The 21,178-nt window shown below is 38.1% G+C and overlaps 1 protein-coding gene across 3 annotated transcripts in view; it reads right to left on the bottom strand.

The window, feature by feature from the left end:
• Window positions 1-224: 224 nt before the first annotated feature.
• Window positions 225-21,178, bottom strand: part of slc33a1 (solute carrier family 33 member 1) — a 34,561-nt gene continuing 13,607 nt past the window's right edge. For 2 of the 3 annotated variants that reach the window (XM_059946405.1, XM_059946418.1), the window contains exons 4-7: window positions 13,984-14,168; window positions 11,418-11,535; window positions 8,417-8,632; window positions 225-5,377 (exon numbers count right to left, since the gene is read on the bottom strand). In XM_059946405.1, coding sequence (XP_059802388.1) covers window positions 5,210-5,377; window positions 8,417-8,632; window positions 11,418-11,535; window positions 13,984-14,168 — 687 coding nt within the window. In that variant the 3' untranslated portion in view covers window positions 225-5,209. The remainder of the gene's footprint in view (window positions 5,378-8,416; window positions 8,633-11,417; window positions 11,536-13,983; window positions 14,169-21,178) is intronic. The other variant, XR_009507254.1, reaches the window with a different exon arrangement.

A 21,178-nucleotide genomic window follows, 5' to 3' on the forward strand; every position in this document is an offset into this window, starting at 1 on the left:
ATCTTGTGGGGGGGGGGGGGGGTAGTGATGCTACCATGTATGAACTGCCCCTGTTATTCTTCTGGCTAATGGAAATTATGGGTAGTTGAGGTACTGATGGACAGTTGCTGCAGATGCATTGGATATTTATGGATACTTGCAATGACACAACATATTCATCGGGAAGCTGTTTTGTTTTAATTAGTAAATTTTAAATTGTTTTATTTTAACTAGGAGATTTAAAATTAACTGGATAAGTTATAATATACTATTGGGTTTTTTTTGGTAGTTCACAATCAGCACAACAAATATATGCAGTCATCATTCAAAAATAGAATATTAGTAATGATCACTACAGTATAATCAGTTATTCACTAATTGATCAAATACTGCTCATCGCTGGTTCAAAAAAAGTTAGTACAGAAACAACCACCAGTAAATATTGAAGCATGATTAAGAATCAGCTAGCAAATTTAAAAAAAAACCAGGATATTCTTGGCAAGTTCATATATTAAAATAGCAGGCACATCACCAGACAAGTTCAAATAAATAAATATGGTAGTGTACAACTCCATAGTATTAAATTGATGCTGTCAGGCATTAAATGGAAAAGACAAGATTTTAGTGGAAATTGGTATGACCCCAGCACTCAACACCCAAATGATAAAGGTCCTCTACCAATCTGCACCCTCTGCACAATACTGTCCTTCAGCAAACAGATAAATGTCAACTACTCAAACTCTTGGGAGTTATCATTTGATGAAGACAGACATTGATCATATTTATGAATGTCCTCAATAAGCTAACATAGCCTTTTGTCCATGATTAAACGGTGTTGAAGATATAAACAACCTTAAATATGCACAAAACTAATGATCTGCTGAGACAGCCACGAGTCCTGCCGTCCTTCCTCTCCTTTGACATCTGAACTACCTATAACAGATCCCTCAAAGTATTTAAAAGATACCACCACTACTGCTTCTACAAAATCCTGGAAGGTTTACTATATATACTATAAGCTGTTGTGTGCTGGGGCAGCAGGCTGAGGGTAGCAGACACCAACAGAATCAACAAGCTCATTCGTAAGGCCAGTGATGTTGTTGGGGTAGAACTGGACTCTCTGATGGTGGTGTCTGAAAAGAGGATGCTGTCCAAGTTGCATGCCATCTTGGACAATGTCTCCCATCCACTCCATAATGTACTGGTTAGGCACAGGAGTACATTCAGCCAGAGTCTCATTCCACTGAGATGCAACACTGAGCGTCATAGGAAGTCATTCCTACCTGTGGGCATCAAACTTTACAACTCCTCCTTCGGAGGGTCAGACACCCTGAGCCAATAGGCTGGTCCTGAACTTATTTCCACTTGGCGTGATTAACTTATTATTATTTAATTATTTATAGTTTTATATTGCTATATTTCTTCACTATTCTTAGTTGGTGCGGCTGTAACGAAACCCAATTTCCCCTCTGGTTCAATAAAGTATGTCTGTCTGTCTGTCTATATCAATGACATCTTCTCCCTGGTCAGTAGTCTCAGGATCAAAGCCTTAATACACTCAGTTTGCCCCTCTTGACAGCCCAGGTCATTTGCATATACAATAATACAGACATTGTTCAAGATTTTCCTCCAAACCTCTTGACAAAATGCAAATCCCAACTGACTCTTCGGAATTCTTGGCCCATGATTGCTTGAAATGGTAATGGAACAATTGAGGAGGTATTAGAGCCTCAAGTTCATGCATTGAAAGCACACAGAAGTCCTGCGTAAGTGTTGGAGGAGCTCAGCACCTCACAAACTACCCACCTGTCAGGCACTTCCAGTCCCATCGGTGGAAGAGTCAGGATCCAAAGTTGACTCATTATTCACCTCAAAACTTGACAGGAAGCAAAGTCATACTCAATTCAACATGACACCGGAGAAGATGCCAGTGAAGGTACAACTTAATACAGCACAAACTATTCATTTACTAAATACACTAAATCTAATCTGGCTGCTGCATTTTCAAGGATTCCTTGGAACATCTGCAAGAATGAAGCCTGCACAAGCCCAGCTGTGCCAATGGTAAAATCAGGATAGTCATTTAAAAATGTCATGCCTTGCCTTCTGTTCATTAATTAGTGTACCTGAAATTTGAAAACACAAATTTTGATGCCAATAACTGCACAGATCATCAGAAATATCGAAAAAATAAACATTTCATAATTAAATAAAGATTTCTTCACCAGCAAGATCAATTTAAAAAAAAACAAATTTTCAAATATTTTTCTGCTAATGGTTGAATTCACTATTTGGAACATAATTCTTTTCTTTTAATGTGGTAAAATGAAGCAGAAACAAATATGTTTCATTCATGGTGCAAAAAAAACATTCGTTTTTGATCACAAAAAGAAACCTTGGTTGATACCTCTTAAAGAGCCAAAGACAAAGTTACAAGAGAAGAATAGTTAGTGATTTGAGACTGGAGAATATTTGAAATTATAAGTTTCTTGATGAAAATTTCAGACTAGTTTCCCTTCAGAACCAATTTGACTTGTGTTAAACATCCCTCACTCTGCCATCTATTTAATTTGATGGAAGGAAGATCTGACATCAGTGAGCAAACTAAAAAAACTGATATCCATTCTCTGGCAGATGTTAAATTGGCTCCAGAAATCAGCATTGATCCTAGCTTCAGACATTGCCTGCTTTATTTTCCTTTAATATCGTGGTCTTCCTCCAGGTGTGCTGGTTTTCTATCACAAACGTAAGTAGCAATAGCTAGTAAATTAATTGGCAACCATAAATTGCCTTAAGTGCAGTTTAAGTGGTAAGAGAATTGGGTGGGAGAGGGAGTTGAAGTTGAGGTGAGTGAAAATGTAATTAGTGTGGATGGGTTTTGGGCTTGGTTTCATGGTTATATAATTCTACAGCTCAATGACCAGTGATAATGAATTAATTTATTTTTAAAACACAACTTACGTTTGAAATCAGGATGTGGAAAGCACATTGTCGTTGGTCACTGCTTTCACGCACAATAGTCTTTATATTTAAAGAACATCAAATGAGTTTAACCTGGGGGAAAAAACTTCACAAGTTTCTAGCAGCTTACCTACAAATGGTTGTGAAAGTTAGTACTTTGTTTACAATCAAAATCAATTATAAATTATTAGACTCCAGAAGAAAAATATTATACTATTGAGATGACTAAATACAGTATGTCGATACATCACAGATAATTTAGTAAATGCTGAATAATTCAAAGTTCTCAGTTTGTAGTTAACTTACAGTTTTGAGTAAACAGATTGTCCAAATGAAGGATTTGGAAGAGACTGAAACCCAAGTCAATCCCACTTAGTGAGAAATTCAGTCCTACAGAAATATTAGATCTATTTCGATTGATTGAAATTTCACCAACAAAATGGAGATTGGTAGGTAACAAAAGGAGAGGTTTTCTCCTTCCATAAAGAATTTTGAATGACTGAGAAAGAAATATACCACTTGGTACCATGTACCATGTACATATTAATGGTACCATGTACCATGTACATATTAATTTCAAATCCATGTTATTTAACACATTCTCCTCAGATCAATAAATATTTCAGACTATAGGAAAGGTCTGAAGAGTTTAAATGACAAAATTTTGAAATGATGAACCAGATGTTACAATAGCTGGAATAAAATGCAAGTCATAATGTGGAAATCAGCATCATTCAAAAGGTCTTAAATACAAGTTTCTGTCACTGAGTTTCTCTAAAGGCCAAATATTTCTACTGTTATGCTCGCATACAGTTTTCAAAAATAAGTTGGAAGTGAATAATGTTTCATTATATCAGAATGCCACAAAGCAGTTCATATTTAATAATTATTTTTCAATTATATTACTTAATACGGAAGCTATTTTGAAAATGGGAGTATTTCATAAACAGCCAATGCATTTAAATGAATACTTCATCTTATCATGGAGCTCTTAATGTAGAGAGAAGGATTGGCTTGAACATCATAATTTCAAACTCTACTTCAAATAATCACAACCACCTAGTTTTCATAATTATCTAAAAAGAGGACGGTGTCTTAGTTAACATCTTATCCAAAGATGATGTCCCCACTGTTGCAGGCAAATATTAGTCTAAATTATATTGTTCAAATCCTGGACAGACTATTGAATAATGATCTTTGGATTGAATGATTACCACTACATGATATCACAGTTGATTTAGCTAAAGGAATAAAGGCATTTCACTGGTGCAATCCTGTCTTCATTTGAGAAATATATATATATATATATAGAAGATAGCTTTATGGAAATTAAAGTAACCAGAAGGACTATAGACAGAAGTAGTAATTTGAATGAAATCCATTTAATGTACAATATACAATGCTGTTATTTTGCTTCTTTGATATGTCAGAAAAGGATGTTTCACTTTTTACAAATGCTCTATGACCTGCTGGGTGTCTATCAAATTTTCTTTTCCTTTTCTATGCTACTCTGATGTCATCCAAGTTTATCCCAATTTATTATGTTTTATAAAATTAGTTTAAATAGCTGTAGCATCTTGCTGAATTTACATTTCATCCCCACCCCCCTACATGCGATGAAACAAAATTAAAGGTGAAATGTATGATAGAAACACCAAAGCAAGGTGACTTCAGAATTATTCTTACAGGCAAGTCTCTACACTTAAGTCCACTATCAGGTTAAGTCGTATTGTGTGGTAACGTTTCACTGATATAGTACTGCAATTTTGTGGGAAGGTAAACATCTAAAACAATAGCATCCTTAATGTAAATAGACCCAAAATATTTATATGAATTTGCAATTCAAAATGTAGCCATTGTTGCAATTACTAGATTTACTAGACCAATTGTGCTCTTAAGTAATTGCTCTGTGAAGCATTTTCACTTTCAGTAGAGAGGCAGTAAGCTTGCCAATTTTTCTAACAGGCATGCAATTTGCTTTAGAGCCACTGTTCAAGTGTACCTTATATGACATCTGAAATAATGCAACTTGATTGCTATCTATGTAATGGATGTTGTTGCACAAGTAGGCAATTTTTAAACTTCAACAAAAAAAGCCTAATTAAAATTAGTGCGATACATAACCGGCACTACTTGTAGCATACAGCAATCATTTGACATACTCAAATTAAATGTTATAAAACTGATAAAATACTTTCTTTTTTCAGTCTCTTGAACACTGGCCAAGAGATCCAATTTTCATAAAACTCCACAAACTTCCATTATGAACTCAATTATTCCTCTTGCACTGCCATGTGGATGGATGCTCATTTTGTAGATTTCTGAATTTTTTCCCATACCGGAGCCACCATGCAAGTCCAAAGAAAATGCAGAATACAGATTCTACATAGTAGCCATCAGTTATTGTTGCACATGAACCACCAGATTTAACACAAAGCTGTATGTGGACAAAAAAAAAGGAGAAAGTTTCAATTATAATGCAGAGGTTTATATTTGTTGTGATCAAGCATGAAAAGCACTCACACAGACAATACTATAGATCAGTTTCCCAACCATTTTTAGCCCAACACCCACCTAAAGCACTTTCATAATTGCCAATGCCCCTCTTAGACAATACACTTTCCTGTGTCCTCAAAGTGTAAAAACATCTTGACCAAAAGCTTACATGAGAAAAATGATTCATGCTTTAAATTTTGTCTGTCTTTAAACTTAGCTTACATTGTACCTTCGCGCTGTACAGCAGCTTCCAGATCAATGTGATCCGGAGCTTGATGGTTATTTGCAAGAGCTGAAATATCTGGTTTAAACTGTGACAGTAAAAGCGTTAAGTCCCTACATGTAACAATGTCCAAGCAGTTTGTTTGTTTGTTTTTTTTTGAGTATGTGGTTCATTGCACTGAAGCCTCCTTCAACAAGGTAGGAGGATGGAAATGCAGTTTGGTTCTTCTCCAAAGACCAGGAAAGTTCGTATAACATAGCCACATACCACAAAAGTTGACATTTTTGAAAAACATTTTTACGTTTTCACTACAGGCAATCCCCGGATAACATACGAGTTCTGTTCCGGAGTCTGTCTTTAAGTCCGATTTGTACGTAAGTTGGAACAAGTACATCCGGTATTATTTAGCGTCAGTTAGTCAAACGTTTGTCTTAGTATATAGTATATATTTTACCTTTCTATGCATATAAAACACTTAAGAAACGTATGTATTCCAATAATTAAACCACTGCGTTGCTTAGTAATAATTGTAGCTTTCATTGGGGCAGGGCTTTTCACATGCTCCATTATTCTCACTTTATCCTTTAAAATTGTTCCGATCATTGACCGACTGTAGCCTAACGATTTTCCAATGACCAACGGTGCTTCACCTCTTTCCAAACGCTTTATTATTTCCACCTTATTTCAATTGCGATTGCTTCCTGTCAATGGAACAGAAACACTGCAGACAGCAGGTCTCATGCTCTGCCGGGTCCTAAGGACCACTGCTCTGAGACAGGCTAAATGGGCCAAGTGGGGGCTGTGCTGGATTTGGGTATTTGATCCTCCACAATATTCCGCGTGGGAACTTAAACTGGAGGTGGCAGTGTTTTTTTTTAAGAGGTTGAGTTGTGAGCTCAACATCAACTCGGCACAGATGGTATGGGAGTCACTGGATCGACATCAACCATGCCAAAGCATGCCAATGAAGAAAACAATGGGTAACTTGCAAGTCTGGAATCTTCTTTTTTATCAATGCAGAAAAGCCAGATTTATTTCCAAACATTGCAGGCACCCCGTCAGTGCACACAGAACCAATGACCTTGATATCTAAATCATGTTTGGCAAAGAAGTCTTTCACCAGCTGCATCACATCCTTTGCAGTTGTGTTTGTTTTCAGATCTTTACAAAACAGGAAATTTTCCTTCACAGCACCATCATTGACATACCTCATTAATGTGATGAGAACGGAGTGTGCTTGGGACAAACGTTACTACCACTTTTCAAGGCACACTGGCAGCTGGCTGAGTGATGACTCGAGACTTGTCACTCAAGGACACAAGCCACTCTTTGTTGCACCCCCTGAAATTCCATCTCGCACCCCAGGTTGGGAACCCCTGGTCTAGAACAGCAGATACCTGGGAACGCCACCACTTGGAAATCCCCCTCCGAGTCACTCACCATTCTGTTCCTTTAATGTTGCTGTGTCAAAATCATATAAGTTGCTCCCTAACAGCACTGTGCATGTACCTGCACCTCAGGGACTACAGTGGTTCAAGAAAGCAGCTCATCACCACCTTCTCAAGGGTAACTAGGGATGGGCAACAAATGCTGGCTTAGCTGGCGATGCCCACATCCCGTAAATGAACAGATTTTAAAAATCATGTTCTTAATGGGAATAATTTTATCCTCAATTTTTAACTTTTTGCAAAAAAGAATCTCTTCATAAACTTTTCCATTTTTGATAAACCACACGCCATTAGCAATACCCTGTTGTCTCGCACAGTTGACTCATCCAATTGTATCCCAAATTGTTTTTTTTTGTAGCTCTGTGCATAGTTGATACTCAATGTCTTGTTAATACGATGAGCTACTGAGTTATTACTCAAAGGAATTGATTTTAAAACACTGGTATCCATTTTGAGAACAGTGGTGAGAACTTCTGATAAAGCAGGCATTATTAATCTTTTACCAATTGTATGAGATTTTCCACACACTGCTATCATTTTGGAAATGTTATAAGAAGCAATGACATCACTATCAAGGTCATTTTTATATTACTTGACAAATGACTCGAGTGTGCAACTCTTTTCAAAATCTTCTTTCATCTTCTGGAACTGAATGATACCATAAGTAGCCTTTTTAAGAGCTCCTGCAATTATGGTTTCATTAGACAGTATGTACAGTATTACAAATAAGACACAAGGCATCATTGATCTGACAGGAATGGAATAAAACTATATTCTTGGTACGCATCTCTCTGTAGCTTCTGTTTCTTAGCAGGATCAGAATTCAAGGCTTCACTGCCTTCAGACTTCGAGATTGTGCCATACATATTTAGCCATCATTAAGGGGGCTACTAAATTAAAATAAAAAATTACCACCAACTGGGAATGTCTATTGGGTGTTGATGACATCAGCAAGTTGATGTGCATGGAACAATGGTAGTGGCACACGAAGGAACAGCGAGATGAAGGTGAAAACGATTATAACAGCAAAAATTGAGATTGGAATCTGAATATTAGTCAGCATAGAGCCGGTATTCAGCAAGCTACGTTTATACTATTCCAGTTAGTGTGACTCACCAATCACGTAAGCTCTCGTAATTATCAAGGTATAGTTAAGGTGCCATTTACAGTCCATCCCCAAGAATCTTGAATGCTCCTCCCCCGACGACTCCTATTTCCCCATCGCCCCCTTAGGAGCGGGCAGTAACACCCCCATTCTGAATAACTGCGGTAGATCATTCATTTTTACCATTAGTAAATAAAGACTCACCTCCAAATCTGCTGCTGATCTACAACTTTGTTCGGGCACACCTACACATTTCTTGACAGTGAGTGGATCCACTAACCAAAGGGCTGCAGTAGCTGGCCAGTTTCCAGCAAGATTACAGATGGTATTCAATAAAGTCATGTATGTTCCTCCAATTGAAGGATCACTAATCTTAGCATTAAAAGCCATAATAGCAACATACATGCTATAGACAGCTACCTGAAAAGTGGAGAAAAACAAAAAGTCAATACAGTTGACAAATTATCAAGGTAAATGCAATTCCAAGAAAATTGTTCTTTTTTGAAAGACCATCTATAATAAACTCAAACAACAAGATAATGTATAATTAATGTACATTTTGGAAATATTCAGCTTGTTCAAATATATTTGGATTTGCATGTCAAAATTACTACTTTTATAATTAAAAAAATAATTTAAGATACAAAAACTGTTGACATACACAAACAAAAGCAACATTTGTAGAGACATACATAGCATCAGGTGCCTGAATAAAATGTGAAGAGGTCAAGTAAAGATAGCCAAATTCTAATGCAGATGTGAAGCATTACAAGGCCAAAAGACCCAATTACCAGTAAACTATCATTCAGAGAGAAGGGTTAAAGATCAACACCTGGAAAGGATTTTTTATGCATAATAGTGGATATAAAGATATTGGAAGTAATTTAAAAGATAAAACAAAAAGTACAAGTTGGGTTTTCAATTAATAGAGATTTTCTAGATCATAATTTGAAAAACAATTTGTCAAGCTACCAAATGTAGTCTGTCAGATATCTTATTCTAGATTAGAATGCCTGAACTATCTAATTTACACACAACATAAAAAATATCTGGAAAAACGTTTCTTAATGTGTAAAATTGATTTAATAATCTCTATGTCACAATAAATACCAAAGGGACAATGTGTTTCTAATGATTTACAGATTACCTTTATCTTCACATGTACATCATATAGAATGAAATGTATCTTTTGCATCAAGACCAAACACAGTCCAAGTTTCGCCATGCTTCCAGTGCCAATACAGTATGCCCACAACTTACTAACTCTAACCTTTGGAAAGTGGGAGGAAACTGAGCACCTATATGGTCACAGGGAAAATGTAAAAACTCCTCACGGATAGCAGTGGGAATTGACCTGTGAGATCGTTGATGCTGTAAAGTGTTAAGCTAACTGCTATGCTACTGTATCGCTCTCCTAGGTTGAACAGGGCAAGGTGATCTTGCTCTCTAACTTTCTTTTATATCCATTTGTTCATTACTTCATTAGCAGTTTGAAGAGATTTGGTATGACAACAAATACACTCAAAAATTTCTAAAGATGTACCGTGGAGAGCATTCTGATAGGCTGCATCACTGACTGGTATGAACACTACCTTACTTTTTAAATATATTATTTCTATTTTTTGCACAATTTTAATCCATTCAATGTATATTGTAATTGATTTACTTATTATTTTTCCCTTCTATATTATGTATTGCATTGAACTGCTGCGCTAAGTGCAGCGTTGCCAGGATAATCAAGGACGTGACCCACCCAGCTAACACACTTTTTGTCCCTCTTCCCTCAGGGAGAAGGTTCAGGAGCTTGAAGATTCGTACAGCCAGATTTGGGAACAGCTTCTTTCCAACTGTGATAAGACAGCTGAATGGATCCTTACCCGGATCTGGGCCGAATCTTCCAAATATCTGGACCTGACTTGCACTACCTTACTTTCCCTTTGCATTTTCTAATTATGATTTATAATTTAAATTGTTATTATATTTACTTTGATTTGTATTCCAGGAAGCACGAAGCGCAGAAACAAATATCGCTGTGATGATTGTACGCTCTGGTGTCAATTGTTTGGTGACAATAAAGTAAAAGTTGACAAATTTCACGACACATGCCACTGATAATAAACCTGATTCTTTTTCTCCATGCTTGAATCTTTTAACCCAAATGCATGTGTGAATCAACTAACTACAAGTTAATATTTAATGTTGGTATTTCAAGTCACTATTTATTGTCATTTTGACCATAACTGCTGGTACAGTACACAGTAAAAACAAGACAACATTTTTCAGGACCATGGAGCTACATGAAACAGTACAAAAACTGCACTGAACTACGTAAAAACAACACAGGAAAAAAAAACTGCACTGGACTACAGACCTACCCAGGACTGCATAAAGTGCACAAAACAGTGGAGACATTACAATAAATAATAAACAAGACAATAGGCACAGTAGATGGATGACAGATGAACATCTGCCAATTTTCCAAACAGTCTTTTCTGCAAGTTCAAGGTGATTTCTTCTCTGATTCAGAATAGATCTGGCCTTGTCTTTCATTAGTCTTAAATTAGCTTTAATGTATAATCACTGTGCTGCTATAAATATCTGGCTATGTGACACCTTCACATACACTAAAAGATATGGAAGACTACATCCGATCAGTTGTTTATTGAGCCAATTCGTCTTCAATATATTTTGAATCAGACCTCAATGAAGAGGATGCAAGGACTAATTATAATGCAGTGATGTCACAGAAAAAAAACATATTAGCCACCTTAGAACCCCAGAACTGGAGTGGAAGCAAGTTATTTTTAGTTCAGAGGAACAAGTTGAGAAAGAAATTACCTGAAAGAAATGAGAACTAGCCTGTCCAGTGCACATACAGTTCTGCAGATAAATCTGAATACTATGAGACTAACTTGAAACCACTGCATTCCTTATTTCCAGTTCAGAAATCAGCTCAGTATCTTTTGAAGAAAAAAATCTTTTTATTAATAACCCACCTTCAAAATTAATGAGAAAGTAAAATGTTGACTCAAGGTCAAATTCAGAAGTCGGTTTGTTGAACATTATAACTGCCAGTTCAGAAACATGATTTAGTTTAGTTCCTTTAAGGATTCAGTACATATAATGAGCCATTTTCAAAAATACATCTTAGTATTTTACAAAATATTATTTTAATGCAATATACTAATCCAACGCACTCTCTCACCTGATGCAAGGCATAACTTAACAGCAGGATTCCATAATAATACACAGGGAACTCTGTATCCACTTTTACCAAAGGAGTCCAAAATACTAACAGAGCAAATACTATACCCATTGCTAACCTGTAATGGAGAGAGACAAGGCATGTTGTAATTAATTTTCTAAACTACTAAGTGTAAATGTAATTGTTGAACCTATATTAATACTTTATTATATTATTGCCATATTTCACATAATAGACTAATTACACTTGTCATTAGGCTCCATTTCACTTCATTGCAAAATTAAGTAATGCAGATGAATAATCATAGAGTACATAGGGCCAGCGTGTCCATGATAACCTCAAGAGTTCATTAGTATTTCGAGTATTAATCCCAATTACCAGCACTTGGTCCATAAACAGCTATGCCTTGGCAATTCAAGTAGTCTTCTGGATATTTCTTAAATGTGAGAGTCTCTACCTCCACAAGTCCCTAAGATTGTACAAGTCAGATTTCAAACACCCTCCTGGTGATACAGTTCATCAGATTCCCTCTACCTCAGGGGTTCCATGGACCCCCAGCTTAACGGTATTGAGCTATGGGATAAAAAACAGTTGGGAATCTTATTTCCTCAAAGATTTAGACATAACTGCCATAGAGATAAATTTCCTACTGTCAATTCTATCTTCGCCCCTGGTAGTTCTGCATTATTTGGTCTCCAATTGACACTTCCATACCAGTTGGGACATCATGTTACAAATGTAAAAGTCATTGGTGACATCACATGGAGTAATATATAAAATTCTGTTTGTCCAGCTATAGGCAGGATAACATTAGGCTAGGAAGGCTGCAAAAAAGATTCACACACATATACAATCAAAACAAGAGTAAATAAAGGGCATGATCACACTTTTTCCCAGGATAGAGGAGGGCATTGATTTAAGGCAAGAAGGGAAACTTCCTCGACACAGGGGGAGGTGGGAATATGGAACAAGCTGCCATTGGAAGCTGTGTATTTGGGTACATTACAATGTTTAAAAGACATTTGAACAGGTATATGCTAGAAAATCCAAGAGAGATATGGCCCAAATGTAGGTAAATGTGGATGGCTAAGACAGATACCTTGGTTGCTGTGATGAACTGGATCTGAGGGCACGTTTCTCAGATGTGTAACTTTATAACCTTCTCTGTTCCAAAGCAAACAAAACTGGTGAAGCCACGCTATCCTCAAAACTGAAACCTGGAGATAAACTTGGATCAAACTCTTTCAAATCCTAGCAAATCTCTTCTGCACTCACTCTAATACAATTTTGTCAGGATAAATATTATAAAGTTATAATTTTGCAATGCATAACATAGTTCTGAAAAACTGTTGTTACTAGAGTGCATCTTTATTATTTCTATATACAAAGAGCAGTTGCAAAATTACCCAGAAAATACAAAAAAAAACAGAAACAGATTAGCAGCATTGTATTACATCTCCTATAGAAAGTTCCAACTTTAGTAAATTTCCTTCAAAAGAAAAAAATAGCAAGAGCTGAAAATCTGAAATGAAGTTAAAAAATGCTCGAAACACTTTCGGCCTGCATCTGTGGAAACAAAGAGAATTGTATTTCGGTGTATTAACATTCCATCACAAACAAGCAACCATTTAGTGGATATTTTTCTTAGTTGTGAAAACACTTTTGTTAGCAAGACATGAACCAAGTTTGAAAAATGAAAGGTTGATAAACACCTCCCTGTGATTCTGCCTATTTATCATATCTATTCAATTGATTGTTGTTAAAGTATACATTGTCCTGAATTCCTTCAGATCAGAACAGTAATGTTTTGATTTATCAAATTTCACTTAAACATTATTGGCTCTGAGGTAGGAGACCTTTTCTTTCCCCCCACCCCCCACTGTAACAAATAGCTCACCACTTTTCACCCACTAAAATGCACTATTTTGTACAATGTTTATAGTTAACAAAATTCAATTTAATAATACATTCTCTTCTGCAAACTCCCAGTATATCCTGTGAAACTATGCAGTACTGTCAGTGCATTCTATCCCATTTGGATTTAGATCACAGAAATCCAACATCTTGGTGTGCACTATCAGGGAGCTGATCATTGTGCTCTGGTTCCAAAGGAACATAATTTCAGTAGCAATGAAGATGGACTTCAGAAATGCATTCCAACAATGTGGAGGTTTATTTCCTATTTAACTATGTCCTTGCTTACTTTTTTGGGAATTCTGTCCTTACAATGATTTTTAAAGTTTTTTTTAAAAAAGAAAAAACAAAATTCAATTGGAGAGGGGAGAAGTTAAAAAGCAACGATTTGGAGTAATACATTTTGTGTTTACCCTGCAAATAATACACTTCATAGCGTGTCCAATTAATCTCTGCATTTTTGTTATACTTATTGAAAAGCAGTCTCAGAAGTTTATAACAGAAAAATTGCCATAGGATTAGAACAGAGGCACCAGGAACCTTGCATGACATCCAAGTTAAGGTTTTTTACCCCCAGCACTCTGTTGTGTCCTGCTAACATCTACCTTCCATTTCCTATCAGTTTGAAGGGAGATAGCAAATCACACTTTACCTGAATGGCACTGCCCAATAAAAAACATCCAGTGGTTTCTGGCCTGCTGTATATTTACTTATTACAAGAGGTAGCATTATCTGCAGAGGAACCATGGGTACTGCGAGAATAGCCAACTGCTCTTTAGGCACACCCATCTCAATCAACTTCAGTCCAGTCACTTCATCAGCAGCTGAGAAACCAATCTGAAAATATACATGTTAATTGGAACTATTATTAACTTCTATAAAAGTTAAACGATTTAGTTAAAATAATGGTACCAAAATGCTTCCAAGTAAGACACAATTGATTACAGAGCATCATCCGTGCCAAGTTCTGCCATTGCAATGTGTTTCAATAGCACTCAATTGCTCTTGCAATTTTATTTAAAAAAAAACACCATTGTGTAGTTATGTTAGACTACTTCTCAGTGCAAATTCCTAGTTAATCATGACATGCTAATGAATTTAGCAGACCAAACAGAAAAAATATTTAAAATCTCCAGCATAAATATTTATATGGATTAAAAATTATTTGATTTTTTAGCATAATGCTATATAGTATATAGCACAATTTTCATTGGTTAATTATTAAATGATGTAAAGTACATTAACGCACAAAAAAAGGATTCTGTTGCTCAAACTAACTCCCCATCCTGTGTATTGAATAAAATTTCTGAAATCCAGATGTTTCTGGAGTTAGATCAACAACGGGATGAAACTTCCATGGTGTAGGAGCACTGGCATGGGTCCACTGATATAATTGAATGGACTGACTTCATGATGTCAGAAATTGATTTACAGTATCATGCAACCATCGCAATCGCATTGCAAGGGAACATCTTCAGAATATTTGAAAACTATTCAGACTCATTCAATGCTGGAATTTGTTACATTCTGAATGAAGTTTCCTGTAACTGATATCACCAGAACATTCTTCTAGGTTGGAACATTTAATTTGATGGTGGCAATAAAAAGTAATGCCAACATTCAAAGAGGAGCAATTCTTCATATGTTTACTAACCTTTCCTTAAATGCATCTGTGGGAAAGTTAATGCCTTTCATTGTTCTGTACGAGGCCAAATAACTAATGTCAGACTGAGACAACTATGAAGGAACAACCACATTGGTCAGTACAATTAAATAACGAAAGCAAATCAAGTGCTGAAACTACTCTCTCTGGACAACACTGAGCTAACGGGAATACAATGTTTTGATTAAAAAGGAACTACCAGTGAAGTAGAATGACCTGATAATAGTTACCTAATACCATGGTTTGTATAATTGTATTGATACGCTTTTCTGAACTGATAAAACAGGAAAAAATATTGCTTTAGCATTTTGTTCTAGATTAATAATATTTTATTGTTATCTCATCAACCAGGCAGTTTAACAGATCAAACAATAATGCAGCAAAAGACTATTTTCTTTTCGGAATAAAATACAAGGTAATTGAAGTACAAAGGAATTATTTACAGTATGGGAATATTTAATATAAATTTAAATATTAATCAGAAAATTTATCTGAGATGCAGCAATAAAGATTGAAAAATATGAAAGAATTTATTGAAATAACTTGAGAATTTGTGCTACAAATAATGGTAGCATGCTCAGTTGCAGCAGATTTTACGGGACCAACCAAAGGTGTTATTGTCTTTTTTTAAAAAAAGTATTTTTGTTTACGATCACAAGACACTGCTGGACATTAAAACTTAAAGAACTGCAGGTTCCCCCTCCCCCCCAACCCCAGTGAGTTGCTCATTGGCGGAGAAACTAAAGCTATATTTGCTGCTGCCTGCATCATAGAGATGTCAATGAGTCATTGCGCAAAGGTGGTGTGAAGTGTAACAGTCAGTGACCCCGAGTTGCTTTACTTGTGATTGTAAGACCCTGTTGGACATTGTTGATGTGCAACGCTACAGGTCCGATTCACTGATTTATCGGTGGATGGCAGAGGAGCTGTGTGGCCTCTGTTGTAGCCAGGACAAGGCCTCCCACAAGGTGTTGGCTGGCTACAGCTGCCCCAGGAGAAAGGCACTGGAGTCTGTGTACTCCACCAGAGTGCTGGGGACCGTGTGGCACGGCGTCCAGCTGGACTCAGTGTTGCCTCCCAAGCATTCACTCGGAAGACTGGAAGCCATATTGTGTTTGACTGCAGACTGTTGCAACATTCATGGACTCAAGATCTTGGGCTGTATTTTTTGTGTGACAATTTTACTGGTATCTTTTAGGTGCTTGCCATCCTATATGTGCTACATGTGTCTTGTGAAGTGTATGACCTTGGCCTCATTTGGCTGTATATATGGGTATTCATGCATGGTTGAAATACAATTAAACTGGAACTTGTACAAGCCTTTAAAACATGTCTCAATTATAACAATTATAATTCCAAAATGAAAATATTAACAAACTTGGAGTACATTTGCAAAGACCATGGCTTCCAGAATTGAGCTACACAGTAAATCAAATGATTTCTGTTAGGATTTTACATTTTAAATTCGTCGAAACAAAAGAATCATCATAAAAGTTGTTCATTGCATTCTCAGAAGAATTCAATATGCTTGCTAATAGCAATAAAGTAATGACAACACTTTCTCAAATCATATGTATTTGTAGAAAATGATTACAAGTACAATTTACGGAATATTGCTTCAAGGAAGGCACTTGATCCAGATTCCACATAAAAACTTAAGTCACTGACTTGGTTTGAAGAATGCTTGGGTGATCAGACATCCAAGCATAGTGATTATATAAATATGCATTCAAATTGCAAAGATAGATTACATAAACTACATTAATATTCTATGTACAAGAGTTAACCATCCAGAGATATGAATAACTATTTTAGCACTTTGAAGGGAGTCAATTACAGTACTGTCAATATGCCAAAATTTAAACATCCTGACTTGATCACACGTTGAGAAAACTTTGAGCCTCTTTCATCGTCTCCCTGACTCTTACTAGGAGGACATTAAAGGGGGTCTGAAAGTGATGCAATGGAAATTTTAAAAAATCTGATATTACCTACAACAGTCTACCAGTGCATAACAGTATTTCAGGGAGACTTCATGAAATTGGAGCCTTTACAGTAAATAACTCTTTATGTCTGTATCATTAACATTATGCTAAAAGAGAAATGTTTTGAACAAAAACAAAAGTTCAAATCCCAGCATCAATGAGGTGCTAGGACCTGGAGTAACAGGATCACATGCTGCTACTAGCTGTAAACCTCACGTCCCATCATAACTCTAACTGTATTTCTACCATTATGTTAAGAGACAAAACCTGTTCAACAAGAATGCAGAAGAATATGCCAGAATGAGGTATCAAGAGTTCCTAAAAAAATGATGGACCTAGCTGGTGAAACAGCCAATACATGGTCACAGGGGAAGCAATAAACACTCAAAGCTGAGCAATCCCACAAGAAACCAGTTCTCTGATCCTACCACTTCGAGTTCTGAACAGTTCTTACAGGAACATTGGCATGATACTAAGCTAGGGCACATCATCAGTGATGTTACTCGGGGTCGTCAGGTGTTTTGAGTCTTTCAACAACGTATATCCTCACCCAGGCGACCCGACCGGGGTTGATCAGACCCCGGCCTGTTCCCCAGCAGCAACCCACGGATCTGCCCTCTTTATCCTGAGCCATCTTGATGCTTTCTCTGCTACATATGTGGTGGTAGAAATGGCTCTCCTTCTTCTCCCTCCCATGATTCCAAGTGCAGTGTATACTTTGCAGAGCGACTGGCCTGCAAAGCCACGACACCCGACCTCCACGGGCCAACACTTTGCTCTCCAGCATCTTCTTTGGCAGTTGTTCTTCAGATCTTCATACTTGGCTCTTTTCCGCTTGTAGGCCTCCTCCATGCGTTCTTCCCATGGCACGCTAAGCTCAAGGATAAGAACGTGCGTGCTAAACATTCATTGATACAGTTTAAAGTTGTGCACAGGGCTCATATGTCCAAGGATAAATTGGCTCGTTTTTATTCCCATATAAATCCTTTATGTGATAGATGTCATTCTGAGATAGCTTCTTTAACTCATATGTTTTGGTCATGTCTTCTTTTGAAAAAATATTGGAAAGACATTTTCGATATTACTTCTACGGTATTGAACACTGATTTACAACCACATCCTATTACTGCAATCTTTGGCTTACCAATCCATTTACAATCTTCTGCTTGTCGGATGATTGCATTTCTTACATTAATGGCTAGAAGTTCTATTTTGTTGAATTGGAAAGAAATTAATCCCCCTACCATATTTCATTGGTTTTCTCAAACTATATAATGTGTAAATTTGGAGAAAATTAGAAGTGTTGTATATAAGCCTTCTATTAAATTAGAAAATATTTGGAGGCCATTTATTTAATATTTTCACATGATGTAATTTGAGCTTGTTCCAATCCAATTTGCTTTTCCGGTTTTGACTTTTTTTAACTTGATATATATATATATATATGAGAGAGTGAGAGTGAGAGTGAGAGTGAGAGTGAGAGTGAGAGTGAGAGTGAGAGTGAGAGTGAGAGTGAGAGTGAGAGTGAGAGTGAGAGTGAGAGTGAGAGTGAGAGTGAGAGTGAGAGTGAGAGTGAGAGTGAGAGTGAGAGTGAGAGTGAGAGTGAGAGTGAGAGTGAGAGTGAGAGTGAGAGAGAGAGAGAGAGAGAGAGAGTGAGAGTGAGAGAGAGAGAGAGAGAGAGAGAGAGAGAGAGAGTGAGAGTGAGAGTGAGAGTGAGAGTGAGAGAGAGAGAGAGAGAGAGAGAGAGAGAGAGAGAGAGAGAGAGAGAGAGAGAGAGAGAGAGAGAGAGATAGATAGATAGATAGATAGATAGATAGATATCGGAGTTCTGGTGTTCTGTTGGTCTTTTCCTCTCTTTGACAAAGCACACACTATTCTTGACCGGACTTGTTTTCCGGCAGATGTTAAGGGTGCTGCAGATTGTCTCAGCTATTGTCCGGAGGACCTGGTCATGCCGCCACTGATAACGGCCATCAACAAGAGCTCTGGGGCAGCAGCTCAGAATATGCTCTAGCATAATGGTCTTCTCAGAGGGGGCAAGCTGGTCGTTCTGCAAGGCCCCAGCAGTGCAGGACTAGGAAGGACGCCATAAACAGCCTGGATAAGGAACTTGATGCGGTGTGGATCCACCTTCCAGAGATCGTTTCATGTGATCTTTCGTTCAATCACCTGCTCCCATTTGGTCCAGGCTCCTTGCTGTTTCATTGCCACTACTCTCCTGGTCCTCTCCTCCTCCACAGCTGCCCTTACTTCATTCTGGACCAGTTCTCATCACTCTTTCCCTTGTACTTTTCAAAATGGGGGACTTCAAGGCTTCCAAGTCCAACTCTTCTCTAGGCGACTGCCCCTACCAGCACTTTGAGGCGCAGTCGTGCCTCAGCTTCTTCCACTGCAGCCTCTGCTCTCCACTTTCTTCCAGTTCTCACTGCTATTCTTGCTCTGGCAACCTTTGGATCTGAAGATTCCCGGAACTGCAGCATCTCTCTTGCTTGCAAAACCTTGAACTCCTCCTCGCTGGATTTCAGGGGGAGCCTCAGTTTGCAGTTATTCCCATGCAGAGCGATGCTGCATGGTAAACCCAGTCAACTTCACAGGAACTGGCTGACTACTCGCTCTAATTCAGCAACAGTGGGAATTGGAAACTCACAGAGAAGCAGTGGCCAGAAGATTCTTGGTAGTATACCGTGCTGGTAAATCCAGGCCTTAAACCGCCCTGGAAGGCCAGTCCTGTCAACCTCTTGCAACCGTTGTTTAAACTCCCCACAGGTGTTTCCTATTGCCGCCTTATCTCTGAGTGTTGCATCAAACATCTTCCCAAGACTTTTAACAGGGTCCTCTGTGATGGTAGGAATTGGAATGTCCTCAATAGAGAAACAAAATTTCTCCTGCACACTCTCCCCTTCTTCAGCACTACAGATCTTGATTTTACAGGCTTAAATGACATCCTTGCCCAACTCACCAACCTTTCCAGCCCCTTAAGAATCCACCTAGCACCAGGCACTGACTCCATAGTGATAGTCAGATCATCCATGAAGGCACGTATTGGTGGTTGGAGGATCCCAGATCTTGATTTCAGGCCTCGACACTCTGGCTCTGCAGATTTTACCAGCATGTTCATTGCCAGAGTGAAAAGGATGACTGAATAGGTGCAGCCTGTGATGATACCAATCTCCAGCCTGCACCAGTCTAATGTTATTGGCCCTGTTGAGACTCTCAGGTGGAACTCGTTGTAGTAGTCCATAAGGAGGCCTCTGATTCCTTCAGGAACATGGTGCCTCTTCAGAGCGTCTTCAACCTTATAGTTGGTCCTGATCCATAGGCATTCATCAAATCCAACCACAAAGTCACCCTTATTCTCTCTGGCCTCTCTCAGGAGCTGTGTGATGACTCCAGTGTGCTCCAAGCAACCTGGTACCCTTGGAACACCAACCATCTGGAAGGAGGTATCGATGTAATTGTTTCTCAGGAAGTACTCTGTTAGGCGCTTTGCCACCATGCTGAAGAAGATCTTCCCTTCAATACTCAGCAGGGATATTATCCTAAACTGGCTGATGTTCTCAGTTCTCTTCCTTCAGAATCCACACTCTGTTTGCATTCCTCTATTATTTGGGCACTTTGCCTCTCTTCCCGATCATTGTGAGGAGCCTCTCTTCCCGATCATTGTGAGGATCCTCCACAGCCGCCGGAGAAGCTGGGGCAGTGTTTGTAAATGTAGGTGGTGCCACTCGGACCAGGTGCTGAGCCAGCACTGACTTTCCTGACTACTTGCTGAACCTCCTAGAAGAGAGGCTCTTGAAGGTCAAAAGCCTCTGTTGGTTCTGCGTGTGTGATGAGGGCAGTTCAGCTTCTCTGTCCGGGTTACTGAACGTACTTTGAAGATGATGGTCCATCTGTTCCTTTGTGCAGAACAGTTTCCCGCTTCTCTTCTGACCCAGCAGCTGTTTGGTGAGCTGAAAAGGGTTACTGATAAATGCATATTTTTTCTGTGCTCTTTCTCTCTGGCGCCTCCGACGTTGCTGTGCTCTTCTCAGAGTTATGAGCCTTTTCCTCAGCATCACACGCAGTTCTTCCAGTGGTGCCGTCCTCATGGTTTGCCAATTTACGTTGTTGCTTGAGCGCCTTGTGTTCTTTCCAGATGTTGCGGATTTTGGTGGCTCTGTTGTTTTCAACATATGGTTGTTTGGCCCACTTCTCTTCCT

This window comes from Hypanus sabinus, chromosome 2, assembly GCF_030144855.1.
Source record: "Hypanus sabinus isolate sHypSab1 chromosome 2, sHypSab1.hap1, whole genome shotgun sequence".
In the NCBI taxonomy this organism is placed as follows: Eukaryota; Metazoa; Chordata; class Chondrichthyes; order Myliobatiformes; family Dasyatidae; genus Hypanus; species Hypanus sabinus.